Source organism: Plodia interpunctella, chromosome 6 (genome assembly GCF_027563975.2).
Source record: "Plodia interpunctella isolate USDA-ARS_2022_Savannah chromosome 6, ilPloInte3.2, whole genome shotgun sequence".
NCBI lineage: Eukaryota > Metazoa > Arthropoda > Insecta > Lepidoptera > Pyralidae > Plodia > Plodia interpunctella.
In genome coordinates this window covers 4,257,103-4,273,308 of record NC_071299.1, presented here as the reverse complement: position 1 = coordinate 4,273,308, position 16,206 = coordinate 4,257,103, and the positions used below count along the sequence as shown (strand labels likewise).

Here is a 16,206-nt window from a genome sequence, read left to right as displayed (position 1 = left end):
CTTATATAATAATATTAATGAGTGATCGTCCAAATACTTTGCCCTTGACGCAGATCGTATAGTAAAAACAAATTATGATATACATGTTTATTTCTGCAATTAACAGTTTTTTATTTCAATTATATAAAGATCCGGATAAACGTGAAAACCCCTTTGCTCGGTCATGTCACAATCATCTTTGTGTTTCATCATCATTCATCACACTCATCAATTCTAAAGGCACTAAATTCTAAAGACAATCAATTTGCACTTATCAATTATTGCTCTTAGAAGACGTCTTGGAAAATTACAATAATTCATGGAGTCTTCGATGCACAATATGCACATACATATAGTTGACTTTGTTTGTCAGAACATAGTGTACTATTTAACTGTGTAATAAGAATAGGTCATTGCTAATAGGTATAAATGATTGTGATTAATACCGTTGGAAATTTCGTTCTAGATTCATTGATCTTTGGAATAGGTAGTTCTACAAACCTAATATTTGATGAAATTCCAATAGCAAATGCTAATTATGGAGGATGGACAAGACCATATGAATAAGTAATAATACATATCCTATAATCGATAGTAAGAAAACAGAATCTCAAAACCGTAATGAAACTACTATAAACAGCGAATTTTGAAATAGCCGCAGTCTCCTTTCACCAGAATGCGCGAGAATATCGTCTATCTCGAACGCCAATCAATTCTAATGAAGCTGTCTTTATTTTTAGGTGGTCATAGCACATTTTTCGCTCTGCTAAACAGTTTCGTGCACATCGTCATGTACTTCTATTACATGGTGTCGGCCATGGGCCCCAAATACCAGAAGTACATCTGGTGGAAGAAACACCTCACGGCTTTCCAGATCGTAAGTACACCTCAATATTGCATGCACACCAAATTAAATTGCCACACATAGGCCTCTGCTGCAAGAATTGCTTAATCGCAATATATTTGGGTAGCTTGATGTGATGTCATAGTTGTATAATCTAGTAGATTTAAACGTTTTCTGAGATGAAATGGGAAAATATTTTAAATTTATTAATTAAGTATACATTTTCTTTTTATATTGTATCTCTTACTAATGTAATTTCTATCGCACCATATATTTCGCCATTTTCCCTTTATTCCGATGGTTTGACTGGCAGAGTATGCCTTGTTTTTGAATAAAAGTTGTTATTGAATAAAAATAAATTAAAGTATTCAGGTATCTAACTGAATCGTTTCTGTTACACATATGTTTTAGACAATTTGCCATTGAATTATATTTGCCAATGCTAACAATCCGGAAGGAAACTGCAAGGTTTGCCAGCATACGAGATCGAAAGTAGTTTCAAGTCTGATTTTTGTTTGGGCCAAAATAAATTTCATCATAATAAGGCTGAGTAGAAACAAGTACAGTGACACAGTGTAAATGACAAAGTTCAAGGTGTCGTAACGGCCAGGAAAACTATTTTCGCTAGACTTCCACTCGCTTTGAGATCTCGTTAACATAATAAAACGTCATTTTTATGCTATGTTTTATTTATTCCTTTATTGTACTTGCATACTGTAATATATGCATGTCATTCGTAATTCTGTTGGGACGAGGATAATAAAATGAAAAATGTATTTATTCCGTAATTTTTATTATAGAACAACTCGCTATCACAACCTAGTTTCCTTTGATGGTGTGTTTTATAGTCAGCACAGCAGTATGAATTATATGAAAACTGTTTCCCATCGACTGTGTTATTTCTAACACTAGTGTTAGGTTTTATTCACATTTTCTAAATGTAACATGACTTGCGACTACTGCTAAAGCTTTAAGTATTCATATAACACACATTGGTGAACTAAGCAATCACCGATTGGGTGATTCATGATATTTTCCTTCACTAGAAGTCTAAGATATTGTTATAGTTTGGTATTGTCATACCAAACCGATATAGCGTCAGCCAGACCGATATAGACTGAAGCGGTGGTGGTCCACAGGCTAAAATCGTCCGCCTTTGGATTGTAAAGTCTCAGGGTCGAATCCTACTCGTGCAACGTGAGTTTATATACTCGTACTAATCTGACTCATGTATTGTAATTGTTTCCGGTAAAGGAAAATATCGCGAGGAAACCTGCGCACTGGTTGCCAATTAAGTTCACTAGTGTGCGCTTATTTGCCACTAGTGGTAAAATCTCAATTTCAAATTAATGTCATTTTTCTAGGCGACTTAAATAAAATCATAAACATACATTACATAACTTAAATATAATGATATAAAGGCAACGTCTAACCTATGATCTTCTGATCACAAGCCGCTGTATTAACACGGTTGTACTTTCAGATGCAATTCATAGCGATCTTCACGCATCAGCTGCAAGTGGTGTTCCGGCCGTCGTGCCCTTACCCGCGGGTGTTCGTCTACTACATCGCCTTCCACGGGTTCCTCTTCTTGTTCCTCTTCATCCACTTCTACCAGCAGCGCTACCGCAGGCCCGAGGTCAAGAAGCATTCGCCCAAGATCTCCATATCAAATGGACTTTGCATGGTCAGTATTCTTAACTCAATCAGTCATTCTTAACTCAGATTTCAATCAAGAGTACTGAAAACTGGGAACAGTTTCTTCCTAAAAAGTAAACGGGTTTCTTTGGGTGGATGCCTACGCCTCGCTCAATGATTCTCCTAGAATTCTGCACTGGACTGCTGGAGCTGAAATGATGAGGCAGTCAGTGAACAAAGACTGCCTTTACGGAGCGGTTATCACATACGATGTATGATTATGTACATCAGAATGCCAGTTGAGGAAAAGTAGTATAGGAAATGAACTATTGAATTTCAACATTCACTAAACGAAATGTTGCTACCGAGAACGTTACTATTAAGTAACTGTTAGAGCTCGTTCTGTTTTGTTTGTCTTGGTATTTAACAAGAAATCTGCAGTAAGTAAAATATACTTATAAATACTCATCCAATCAGTTAAACCGAAACATTAATATAAAATACTTTAGGGCAACATGTGTCGGTAACAAATTATTTTGTGGTTTTTAATTATTTATTGACATGTTTGCGTGTAACTTGTGGTTTAGGTAAATTACCCTGCGATATCTTTTAATAACGTACGTCATTAAGGCTTTCGAAATTTAGAGAAGTTTTAGTAACGCGTCATAAAATTAACCACACAATTAATTAGCCAATATGTCACAGCGATGACGCTATACCAAGTTATAGTTTTCCATTGTGGAAATACACTTAATGTCTAATAATATTATCTATTAAATAGATATTGTTATAGTTTGATAATTTACCGTTAGATGACGTCTGTGCAATGTGTATTTCGAAACCCAATTTAGAACGATGTTTCAGAACCGGTGAACGTTTTGGGTTGAATTTGCTCCGTAATAATGAAACCGGTTTACAAACATGAATAAAAAAATACTGTTTCAATAATATTAATGAATCTAAAAATGCATATTTTCGACCGAAGTTCGACCGAAACAGGTTACGTTCAGGCAATGCGAATAAAACGAAGCCAGCGGTGACGCTATTAAAAATAATATTCTCTCTCTTATTCCTGCATGTTCCTGGTTGTATTCGAGGTTGTGAAGCCGCGTAGTTCGGTGTCAATGTAAGAAACATACCAATGTATGTAAAAAATATTGAATATTGAATGTTAAGTATAATTTTCATTAAGATACATCACCAAATATTCATCAAATATTTCACCTCAAGTTATTCAAGATTACACGTGACATTTTTTGCAAACGAAACTATTTTGATGTCACTAAGTAGTAGCGTAATTAAAATTAGGATTCAAAGTCGTTACGTTTGTCTAGGTGTAAAGTATATTTTATATGTTAATCTGTGAGGTATTTATAATATGGTATAAGTTTTTATAGTGTACTTAGGTTATTTTCTGAAATAAAACCAATGATCACAAAGTAGTTTCAAGTAAATTTTACTTGTTAATTTGTGAGTAATATGATTTTTATAGTGTACTTAGGTTATTAAGCGAAATAAAACGAATGTTCACGAGGCTAATGTTGCGTTGCAGCCGATGGCGGCGGAGGAGAGCTACAAGCAGGACGCGGAGCTGCCGTCGTCGTACGCGTCGTCGGCGGCGGACGCGTTTGTGCGCCGCCGCCCGCTCTCCTAGTGCGGAGACGACACATTCTAACATAAACTTTTTACATTTTATACAAAATGTGTCATGCACAAATTCACTCGATCGTGATCTTGCTTAGATCGCCTGATGATGCCTTGTAATTTTTTAGGTACAAAAAAAAATTTTACATACTGAAAGTATATGAATTGTTATGAAATGTCTTGTCGTGTTGATTTTATGTGTTGATGTTTAGCTTGAGCCGTGGTCGGCTTAATTCGGTATCTCTGCTCCATCGAACAATAAATTAATTATTAATTCTACAATGTGAGATGCCGATTTGAGTTCACCATATAGTGAACATCCAAATTCAAAAATATAAATCTATTATGTACCTAATTGTTTGTGGTAGCAAAAGGTTTGCCACATCACCTGCTGATATTTGGCAGTTATAGGCAAGAACGTTTTGTATCCGCGTATATGTATTCTTAATGTAAAATCATAGTTAAATTATGTAACTAAGTGTAATAAAGGTTATTGGATTACGCATTGTAAATATAATTTTTGTTAAAGTAATAACTTTGTTACCAAAACTAAATGAGCAACTATTCGCTGCATTTTATCAATTCTTACGAGCTCAAGTATTTTTGTACATCTATTTTTAATTAAATAACAATGTTGGTAAGGAATTATCTTTTCATATTGCACCGAGAATCACTTTTATATATCGAAACGTTTAATGTGGAGAATAGTGTTCATTCTAGACTTAACTAACCTAAAAAAGATAATACCAAATTTTGTAAGTAGTTACTGGTTTAAGGTTCGATTCATATGTGTGCATTTGGCATAATTTTTTTCGAAACTTTACAAATCATGTCGTTCTCTACCTCAAATATAAACCAAGATTTGTGCCTTAGTGCGAGTTTGCTGTTTACCAACCACAATGCAGAGTCGTTGTAGTTGCGTCACAATGGCGCACTTTGATTGGTTAGCTGCGTCTCACTGCGAATCAAGTCGATGGTGAGATATAAATAGCAAAATCGCACTAAGCACACTGAATGCATTTATTACCTTTTTCCGACACTCGAATATTTGTAATTGTTAGTGATTTTAGCTATGAATAAAGAATTATTGTTGGACACATACGTAATTGTATAAGTCAATGACTGTCATCAAAACGTGTCGCGCTTTGGATGAAAATGAAGACTTGGATCAAATTGTGATTGATTTGTAAAGCTTCGGTGAAAAGTGCCGACGTGTTTGGAGTTTGGCGAGCACGATAGAGCCCGGCTCCATTGATCCGTTACGTGAACGTAGCACGTTGCGTTCCGTTGTTTTCCATAGGAGGACGGGGCAATGGGGCCGCGGCCTTAGCAAGCGTCGCTGAAGCGTTATCGTTTGTATCACGTTTGGTGTTTGATGCTTTAAGTGTTGTCATGGATATCGGTTGCTAGGAGTGAGGCGACCGCTGCCGCTGTTGCTCAAGTAATTGCTGCATAAACACTCTTTTGCAACCTTATTTATTATTTTAATAAAAGATTTTATTAAAATTGTACTGCCTTTTTTAAACAAAACCTTGGTTTGAAACAATGGCGTTTTTAATGTATATTTTGAGCCAAGCAAAATTTGCAAACATTTGTGAAATTTTAAAAATAGAATTTTAATATTGCGAGCCGGCTTCGCCCATGAAGAGTTTCGTAGTAGTAAATATACATTAGGGATTTATCATCAAGAATTGCTTCATTTGGTATAATTATTATTAGCAGTTTTGGAAAATTTGCTATTATCTTAAAAACGGGAAAATGTGCCGTAACTCACTTTATCTCGTTCAAACCCATTTTCATTGAAAACTGTATCATATGTATATATTTTATTTTCACTTCCTAACATATTATAAAACAAAGTCTTCTGTCGCGACTGTCTGTTTCAAATTCGCGATAAACTCAAAACCTACTGCACAGATTTTCATGCTGTTTTCACCAATGTAATTCCTGAGGAAGGTTTAGGTGTACCTACATATAATTTTTTTATGTTTTTACCCGAGCGAAGCCGAGACGGGCCAAAGTTGCGAGGGAGTTTATTAATTATAGTAGCGTCTATCATAGAAACGAGTAGCGTCAGCAAAAAACTATTTCCAATACACAAACTACATATAATTTGCTGGTATGCGCGAGACCTCGCCGTGCCAGCGTAGGCGCCTGGCCAGAACGTACCTATCAATTTTATTTGCATTGCAACTACACGTACACAAAAATGGATTGAACTTTTTCGAATGTTAGTGAGTTACGAAATATGAATCCAATGTTTCAAATTTCTCAATATGATACTCGAGATTTTTTTCTGCCATCAGTAGGTCTCTCAATAATTAATTAATAATCACGTAGATAAGTAATCAACCAGTATCTACGTCGGGTAACGCCTGTTATGCTTTCATTCTATGGACAATATAAAAGCAGTTTTGAAGATAATGCAGTCTTGCTATTTTTAAGTCGTTCATTTTTATTATATACAAAAGGTATCTAATAAAATAGTGACATTGTTAAGTTTTTCCATATCAAAAAACTCATTTTCAAGCCTAGAATAACTATCAACGACACCAGAGTAACCTGCATTAATCTCTGCCGAAATTGCAATGATTTCGTACCCCAAATCATTAGCTGACTACCTAAGTAGGTAGGTCGATTTACTGTTGATAAGCGTTTAAGCACAAAGGTAACGTAATTTAATTTAAACAATCTTTTTACGAAATTATGATGTATGGAGACTGGGGCAAGCACTGGTTAAATCGTCATTATGAGTGATTGCCGATGATTGGGCTATTGCAAAATATCTACGTGAATGTAGTCTCTTTCCGTTCGCTGTCCTTGTTCGGCATGATTATATCTCATAAACAAAATATGCAATGTTTACCTGTCACGGATAGATCACAGCAGGACGTTCAAAGATAACTGCCTAAGCAAATAAGTATTGACATAATTATATATTAACCTCTCAGTATAAGTAGGTACCACTATGCACGCAGGTACACTCAACAGCACAGCAACCTAACCAAAATCATTGCAAACTCGCCGCTATTACCGCGCCATAGAAGTTAAACTTCATGTGCTGTTGACTATACTTTGTGGAACACTCTTAAAGTATCACTCGCAGAGATATTTTAAAACTGTAAATGCAGCAATATAGCTGTTGACATCTGTGTGTGTAGTTTCCCACTATTTCCATTATTTTTTCTATTTTGGGTGACGTACTATACTCAAGTGTGACGTATACGAACAGCAAGTATCTCCTAAGTATCTGTGAGGAAGCTTATAAACCCACAATACAGCCATTTAAATATTTACAGAAACCAGAGTTGTGTGTTTAAGCAAATGTAATGGAATCACATAAAGTAGTTATTAGCATTTTTGACCAGTTTTGATGAGTCTAAAGAACTAAAGAACCTGCCTAACTAAAATCCTTCCCCGCCAGATTTTAAATAACCATTAATAAATTTTCAAAGACCATTTCTAAATTAAAGGAACTTGATTGCGATCAACATGGGAATATTATTTGAAAAGTAATTTGCTATGGAATTTCTTGACTTTATTCAATAGCAGCGACGTCTTTAGCGAGCCATACGTGAATTAGTTCCTCTAACTCGCTTTTAGTTATTATTTAGAAGTCATGATACCTATATAATAATATATACTATATATGTTATAGCTTAATATACAAACAACAGTATCGGTACTCGTGGAGTCATAACATCAGCCACTTAGCCAAGACCAAGCAAATAAGGTGTATTTGCAAGTTATTAGCTATTTTCACGACGCAATGGAACTCCAGTACCTACCGATTCAAATCAATAACCATTTTATAGGAAACGGGCAACTTTTTTCAACTTCGTACACGTTTAAAATCGGCATTTTTATTTTCCGTATATGAATTCCGGGAAATTCTCACTTAGTGCTCTTTTGTGTTTCTGCTAAGTTTTTCAAATAAAAATTATTTATTCAACTTAGTATCCTAAGTGCGCATCACTTATTGACGTCGGAATTAACTTCAAACTAAATGCCTTCCAAATTTATATGTTCCCTACACCCATTCGTTTTAGCTTTGCGTTGTCTGTCAATCAGTAAATTTGAGGCATTAGTGACTAGCTGCGTAGTCACGGGTAGTGATTACGCCCGCAGCAATAAGTATCATTTTGTGTGTTTTTCATACTACAACTTCCACCAACAATTGCCGGATTGATTTTTGAAAGGAAAAGAAGTACCCTATAATTAACCGAATTTCATTAAATAACATTCAAGCTATTCTTTTAGGATTGAAGAAAATCAATACATATAATAAAATTGAAGAAAGGCCAAATTTGTACATTGGATAGTTTTTTAAAATTCTTCATGGAATATACTTAGTTACTGATATAGATGACGAAAATATAGTTTTGGAAATTTTTGTCTGTCTGTCTGTCTGAACGCGCATCACTCGAAATCTACTGGATGATTTGCTTGAAATTTGGTATGTAGGTACCTTATATACCGGGTTAACATCTTAGATACGTTTCATCCCGGTAAATGGTCAGGTAGGATAATTGGAAAACTAATTATGAATAAAAATGCCTCAGAATCCCGGGTTAACATCTTCCGGAAAATGAGGAGGGTCCTGTAGGAAAATTAAAATAACAATCCAGCCATTTACTTTAAAATTTTGTAGAAAGGTGTAAACAGAAAATAAACAATTTTTTTTATCGATGAAAGTCTGATATAGATATGATTAGAAGGTTTGATACCTTTTTTCAACTTAATTTTGTTATACTTTAGTTTTGAACATAAAGATAATAAATGGCGCCACCAAGACTTGTAAATGTTTCGCTCAGACAAAATAATATAAATATTGTACTTCCGAAATAAAACACTAGATGGCGCCACTAAAACTTTCAAATCTCTACCCATAGCCCCCAACGAAATCGTAAGAGTTTTGATACCTACTTACTTACATGCACAAGATAATTTTATTTATTTTCGTTGTATTCATACAAAAATTGTTATCAGTTATCATAACGACTTTCTATGTCTACTTTCTTTCTTTATGAAAACTAAATTTACAATACAATACCAAATATATTTATTGCCCATAAAAACAATATTAGTACTATAGTAATATTAATAAAATAATACAAATTGTGCATACATGTGGACCAATGGTGGGCCTATTGCTAAGCAATCTCTTCCAGCCAGCCTTTGTGTAGTGAGAGAGGATAACAGAGGGTGGGTGCATTGTGGGCGCAGTATGTATCAATATATCAGTGTAAAACTCTTCCGTTACTGAGTGACTGACTGACAGACAACGTACACCCGAAACTGCTGGACGGGAAGCTGTAATTTGGGATGTAGATGAGTACTAAGAGAGGATTTTTAGAAATTCTACTCCGAAGGGGGAAAAACGAAGGGGTGAAAAACTGTAAATATGAAAGTTCTACATCGTTGAAGTTAGTGACTTGAAAATTTGGATTTTGGTTGTTTACAACAAAGTAATGAATATATACGTGTATCTGAAAATTAACCCTCAACCTCTTCAAAAGGGGGGGTGAATTGAATGAGACTTAATACAATTTTCAAGATAAAAAGCTGAAAATTGGCACACTCTACTTTTTGTAGTAAATAACAGTAATAGTAGGTAAATATATAAAATGTTTAATTAAAGTTTGTGATTAATAAAAAACCGGGACGTAAAACGTCCCGGTTTTGTTGCAGAAAGCGGGAAATAGGACGGGATACATTGCAAAAAGTATGATGGCACAATATGTAGGAAACGGTACGGGATATCTACGTTACATAGCAGGAAGCGGGATTGGACAAGTTTGCGGGATGAGACACGCAGCGGGAAACATAAAATTGAACTAAAGATGAGAAAAAATGCGAATTTGATTCATGTATGTTACAGAGTACGCGATAAAAAAAATTACTGAGATTTTACTATGAAATTCACGCGGGCGAAGCCACGGGCAAAATCTAGTCTATCATAAATGTCGATTATTTTTCTGATTCTGTGCTCCTATCAAATCAGCATAATACAAGAAACTTAACTAAATATCTATCTCTATACCTTTCCTTATTGCCATTGGTATATTATTTAAACAGAAGCCCGTCCCGGCTTCGCTTGAGTAAAACCATAATAAATTATAGACCTTCCTCGGGAATCACACTATCTATTGGTGAAAAACGTACAAAAATCCGTTCAGAAGTTTTTGAGTTTATTACGTTCATCAGACAAATACGATAGGACTTCTTTTCATAATATATAAGGACTAGCGGTCCGTCCCTGCTTCCGTCGAGTATAACCATAATAAATTATACTTACATCCAAAATTTCCTCAGGAATCATAATATATTGGTGGTGGATCATCGTGTTCATACAGACAGACAGTCACGACAGAGGACTTTTTTTTTATAATATATAAGGATATATACTTAATGAGTTCTCTCTATATTTCTATATTTCTCTTTAAATTGCAAATATCATGACCCTGACTCAAAGTCTATCACGTGGAAGACACGTACATAGTTAGATGTCCCATATTATAATAGTCGTCAAGTCAAAAATCATTAAATACGAGATCTACTGGTTTTTCCGGTTCCAAGGCAATAAAAACATACTGGCCTAAAAAATATTCTCATATAGCTTAAAGAAGAATCGGTTTGTCGTAACATGTTCAAAAGACATGTGTGTAACTCTCAGACTCAGACCAATCAGCCTTTAATGTGAATGGCAGCATACCTTACATTCCGGATACGGACCAGAATATAAATATGCAAATAGAATGTGCCCGAGAACTGGGAAATCAGAATGAAGAAGATGTAACATCTAATTATACTAAATAGGTACGTAGGTACATATCTGTTTATATACATACGAATTCTGAAACAAAATTTATTACGTATGCTCAGATAATGAAGGAAATATGAAAAAGTTGGTACTTACCAAATTTTTCATATTTCCTTTATTAACTGAATCAGAATAATTATTTATTTCAATGACATTTTTAGTTCACGCTAGAAAACCAATGTAGTTATTCTGTAAAAAATGACCTTCATGTTTGAACATTCTATAATGGGCGTATACAAAATATTGGATTGTGGCAGAAAAATAAAAAATACAAAGGTATAGGAAGTCCATTGGCGAGTAACAAACAAATTTTGCATAATATTAACATTTTTCATTAATTAATTTACATAGTTACAAACAATTTAATTATGAAATAGAAACAAATATATAAAAAGAAGGTAACGCAAATGTTGGTATGTGGCTGGGAAAAATGAAAGGAACGTCATATTCAGATTCCAGCAGATGAAGCGACATAAGGGTAGGTGGATGACATTGATGAAGAAATATTAATTAACTTATATCCACGTTTTGGTAAACGCTGATAAGTACGAAGCACCTTGTCATGTGGCCTTTGCAGATGCAAACGTCAATAAAATAATGTTAACACAATATTTGTTAAATGCTTCATGGTCCGAGACTAAATATTCGAGTTCTAAATATTCTTCCTGTGTCGATTTCCTAACTACGCTGTAGGTGCCTCCGATCCTTGGGTTTTGATGACACATCTTAGGATTCTTACGTGTATTCATCAACACAATTTAATTAAGCTGTGCATAATAAGGTAATTTCATGTTCTTTAGTAAATTTAAATATATACTTATTTCTCAACATTTTGTCGGTTTTATAAAACTGATTAGAAATAGGTTTGAATCATTTATAATTTATAATATCAATACAACAAATTATTGTCTACAATTTACAAGTATGTGTTATAATCTACAGTTTTTGTAGATTTTTCGTATCAACACAGCACTAATACCCCTTCTACCAGTATAGAGGCAACTATCGATTAATAATTAAATCAGTATGCCGAAATTTATTCATGATTTATACGTAATCTTATACGTTTTGGTAAGTATAAACTAACTTGTATTTTACAAGTGCTTCCGCCCAGGTACAGTGTAACTTGTATTTACGCTGTACCTGAGCGGCGACAATGCCTTCCCTAGGTACGAGCTAGTGTCCTGATAAACAGACAAAACATTGAAAACGACCTTTCTCAGACACAAATGTTCTTTTGACTGATTAATGAATGAATCTCGAGTCAACGACCTATGGCTATGTAGGTTAATATCCCTATTTATTTATAGCCAGGTAACCATGTGTTAAAATATCAAGAGTTTTATTTTGCAAGCCGAACCTCACTCATAAACTTTGTTGCTAAATTTTTTGCATATCACGAAAATATGCAAATTTGACCTCGTTTGGTCCCCTCATGATTGCTTAGAGTTTATCATAGTTATTGAAATCGTTACAATATACTTTACTTTTAGCTTTTATCTTAATAAATATACACATAATAATACATGCAATAGTTTGTCTTTATTGCCTCTACATAGTGGTAGGCCACTATCTAGAGGCCATCAGGCGACATGGTTAAAATTTTACTTGTAAATACAATGGTAGTGAATAAAGAAAGCATATTCTTATTTTGTTTTTTATAAAAAAAAAAAAACATTATTAACAGAGATAGAAAGGTGGTGCTCCAAAGTGCATCTAAAAAGAAAAATAAAGCAATTTGCTTATTATTGAAATTATTTATTATATTAATTAGTGAAATTGTACGTTGTACGAAGTACCTCTCCGTACAACGTACAATTTCACTAATTCCATTAATTGTATATTCAAGTTTATGGCAAACTACAGTTTTAATTTAGAATCTTTCAAAAGGTTCTTTCAAAAAAAGTTTACACTTTTTGTGCGTTCATGGATGTTCGATAGAGCTAAATTTTATTGTTTTGAAAGTAAAATTATATTTTATTGACTTCATCGTTAAACTGCATATTTCTGCATTTCTGCACGTCATAATGTAATTAAATTCAATTCATGGACCTTATTATGGATATTTATGGATTATGTAAGTTCATTTTTAATAATTTTTAATAATTAATTATTAAATTAATTTTTAATAATTTTAATTGTTTAATTTTTAATTAATTGAATTTTTAAATACGTTTAATTTAAAAATTCAACTTTTAATTTAATGAAGAAATTTCTCATTATTTACAGACAGATGCATGAACAGACATTAGAGTACGAACAATAAAAACAATATCTTTGGCACCATTGTTGACTCACATAGTGTCGTTAAATCTTTATTGACATTAACAGATAAATAAATCTGTGTGTGAAAATACATCATGATGACGTGATCGTTGCATTGTGTGTAATTGTCATTTCTGATTAGTTTGCACTCATCAAGTCACCATAAATATTTTAATTATAGCACTGATGATTAAAATTTTTTTTGCTCACCTACATGAATTTACGTAGAGTCACAAAAATTATTCGAATTTAATATAATTTTTGTGATGCAATCGCTTTTTACAACTTCCTCATATTTTCAGAAACAAATAGGCTAGCATTTTCACAGCTGGTGGTAGACGACGAAATATAGCGGCTGTCCAAAAAAAATCTTTTGCAAAAATTTACATATTCTTTTCTGTCCCCAACAAATTGACCATACAAATAAAAACTATATCGATCGATCGATCAACAGATTTTGAAAAGGAGTGTGGAGGTTGAAAGTCCAATATTCTGTTTTCACAATAAAAATTGTAGAAGTATTTCAGGCTTGTGATTTTTTTTAAACCACCTGTATGTGTATGCATCTGCATGTTAAATTTCAATAATACCTACTACAATAAATATGGTCACTGTGTACATTATAATATGACCAAGTCAAGGCATTAAATGTGACAAGAAAACAACTTTTCAAAATATTTCCAAACTTCGTCAAGTGTCAGTCTGTATTTATACGAGTAAAGTGCAACGACGATTTCCTTTCCTTGTCTTGTCTCTGAATCATAATAGGTAATTTATTTATTGATTTCTATTGAAATTTAATTTCCCAATGATTTCCTAAATTCCCTGAATTTTCCAACGTACAAGCTCAGCCATACTTAACTTTAAAGCTGGATATTTTTTTGGGAATCGAACACAAATAAAAGACATCAACGAGTCCTGTTCTTGTTGTTGTTACTTTTAAAAAAAAAAGCATGGTTTAGGCCTCGTGCGCACAAGCGCTTTTCAACGTCGCACCAGAAAATATGGATATTGAATATCTACGTCTGGATGTTTGTAATACGATGGACTGCGATTTTTATAGGTTTTCAAAATGCAATCAAAATCCTAGCGCTGAGCATGAGAGTGTAGGAATAAAAGTTTTTAATAACGCCAATATCTAAGCGCTCGTGTGGACGATGCCTTATATTTTATCTAATTTCCATTGCTACTGCTAAACTATGGATACTGTCAGTATTTTTTTTCCATTACATAATGAAAAAAAAAACAAAAGAAACAAAATAAAATCTCATAAAAAAAATAAATCTCGTAAGTACAATTTTTAATATAAACAACTAACAATTTAGTTAAATTATGACTAATTAGCATGTGTAGTTTTGTGTAAATTTACTTGTAAAATTACACAAAACTACGTCAATGTTGTATTTTTATGTATTGAAAATCAGTCATATCCAAATATAATGGCTCTTAATAAATTTGATTAGATCTCTCATATAATAGTAAATATGATTAGATCTCTCATATGATATGATAGTCTCAATAGATCCTATGCGAATCTCACTCACTATATAACTATATGATAATAAAGTGCTTCCTAACTAAACAGTTTTTAAAACCAAGTACAATTAGCTCTTGTATGTTATGATAGTATAATTAGTTTGAATGTATATGAGAAATCCAAATACCTACGGAAAACACAATTTCGAGTATTCGCCACGTTGAATTTCAATATTGTTGCGCAGATTTTTAAAACCTTCAAATTCACCTGTATTCGGAAAAATATATGTATAATTTTCATTCAATTACAAACTTGACGGTGTCACTATAGTTAAACCAGACTAGTTCGTGACTTGGGAGTCCTTTTCGATAATAAGATGGTACTTTCTGATCATATAAATTATGTCAAGAACAAATCATTTAAAAACCTGGGTTTCAAAACAATTTATTTCGCATATATTAGGAGCATATTAGAATACGTGAGTCCCATTTGGTCTCCTCAATATAACGTTTATATCAATCAATTAGAACGAATATAAAAAAAATATCAATCATCTCAACTATCATGCCCGTCGACACCCTATGAATCATACGAGGATAGCTGGCTTGCGCACGGTTTGCTAACCCTGGCTCAGCGGCGTGCTCTCTCTGATATGTGTATTTTGTACGATATAGCAAACAGCCGCTTAGACTGTCCAGATTTGATCTCCAAGATGTGTTATCGGGCACCTTCGACTCGCACGCGTCAGACATCCCTGTTCCTTACACCACTGTGTAAAACAAAGTATGCTCAAAATATGATAACCACGCGAATTTTCCATACGTACAATACTACATTTGCTAACATTGACCCCCTTTGCAAGCTCCAAGGCTAAATTTAGACTCCAAGTAATCGAGGGACTTAAACAAGCTTAATTTTAATTTATTTTTTTTATTATATTGTGTTAGTATGCAATGAATCTTCATTGGCACGGGGCATGGAAATGTAATTAATATAATTAAACAATTATTTTCATAACTGGTAGGAAGTACTTTCCCATTAAACTTCCTTCTGACTTCTTTTGTTTCTCTAAAACATTTTTAAGTACACTCATTCCACAGGATTCTGCTCGTTACATTTTTAAATAAATAATAATAATAACTTGAATTTAGATCCCAAAACTAAAAGCGAAATGTGAATGCACTTTGAGTTATTTGGGACGATGATGATGTTCAGGGGTTTCCCGCCATTATGTCGCATGCTCTCTGCTTGACACTGACACGAGAATCAATCATCTATGATGCGCTAATTACACGTGTTCGCGAAAGTAATATAACGTGAAATATTTATCTTTACATGATTTAATACGTTGGATGTATTACGTCTTGTTAAGTTCTTAAATTGTATTTATTGAATACAGACTCATAAGATTTAGCCATACACAAACGTATAGTTGAGAAGCTCAATGGCGCAGTCGTTTGCACGCTCGGCGTTCGTGATGGTGGCGGTGAAGACACTCTCACAATGGGCGGTCAATGGTAATGGTAAATGGGTGAA

The 16,206-nt window shown here is 33.7% G+C and overlaps 1 protein-coding gene across 3 annotated transcripts in view; it reads left to right on the top strand.

The window, feature by feature from the left end:
* The window catches only part of LOC128670762 (very long chain fatty acid elongase AAEL008004-like), a 127,457-nt gene that overhangs the window by 15,560 nt on the left and 95,691 nt on the right, over window positions 1-16,206 (top strand). For 2 of the 3 annotated variants that reach the window (XM_053746735.1, XM_053746736.2), the window contains 3 exons: window positions 720-856; window positions 2,307-2,510; window positions 4,014-5,616. In XM_053746735.1, the coding sequence (XP_053602710.1) occupies window positions 720-856; window positions 2,307-2,510; window positions 4,014-4,115 (443 nt within the window). In that variant the 3' untranslated portion in view covers window positions 4,116-5,616. Of the gene's footprint in view, window positions 1-719; window positions 857-2,306; window positions 2,511-4,013; window positions 5,617-16,206 lie in introns of those variants that run through there. The other variant, XR_008404793.1, reaches the window with a different exon arrangement.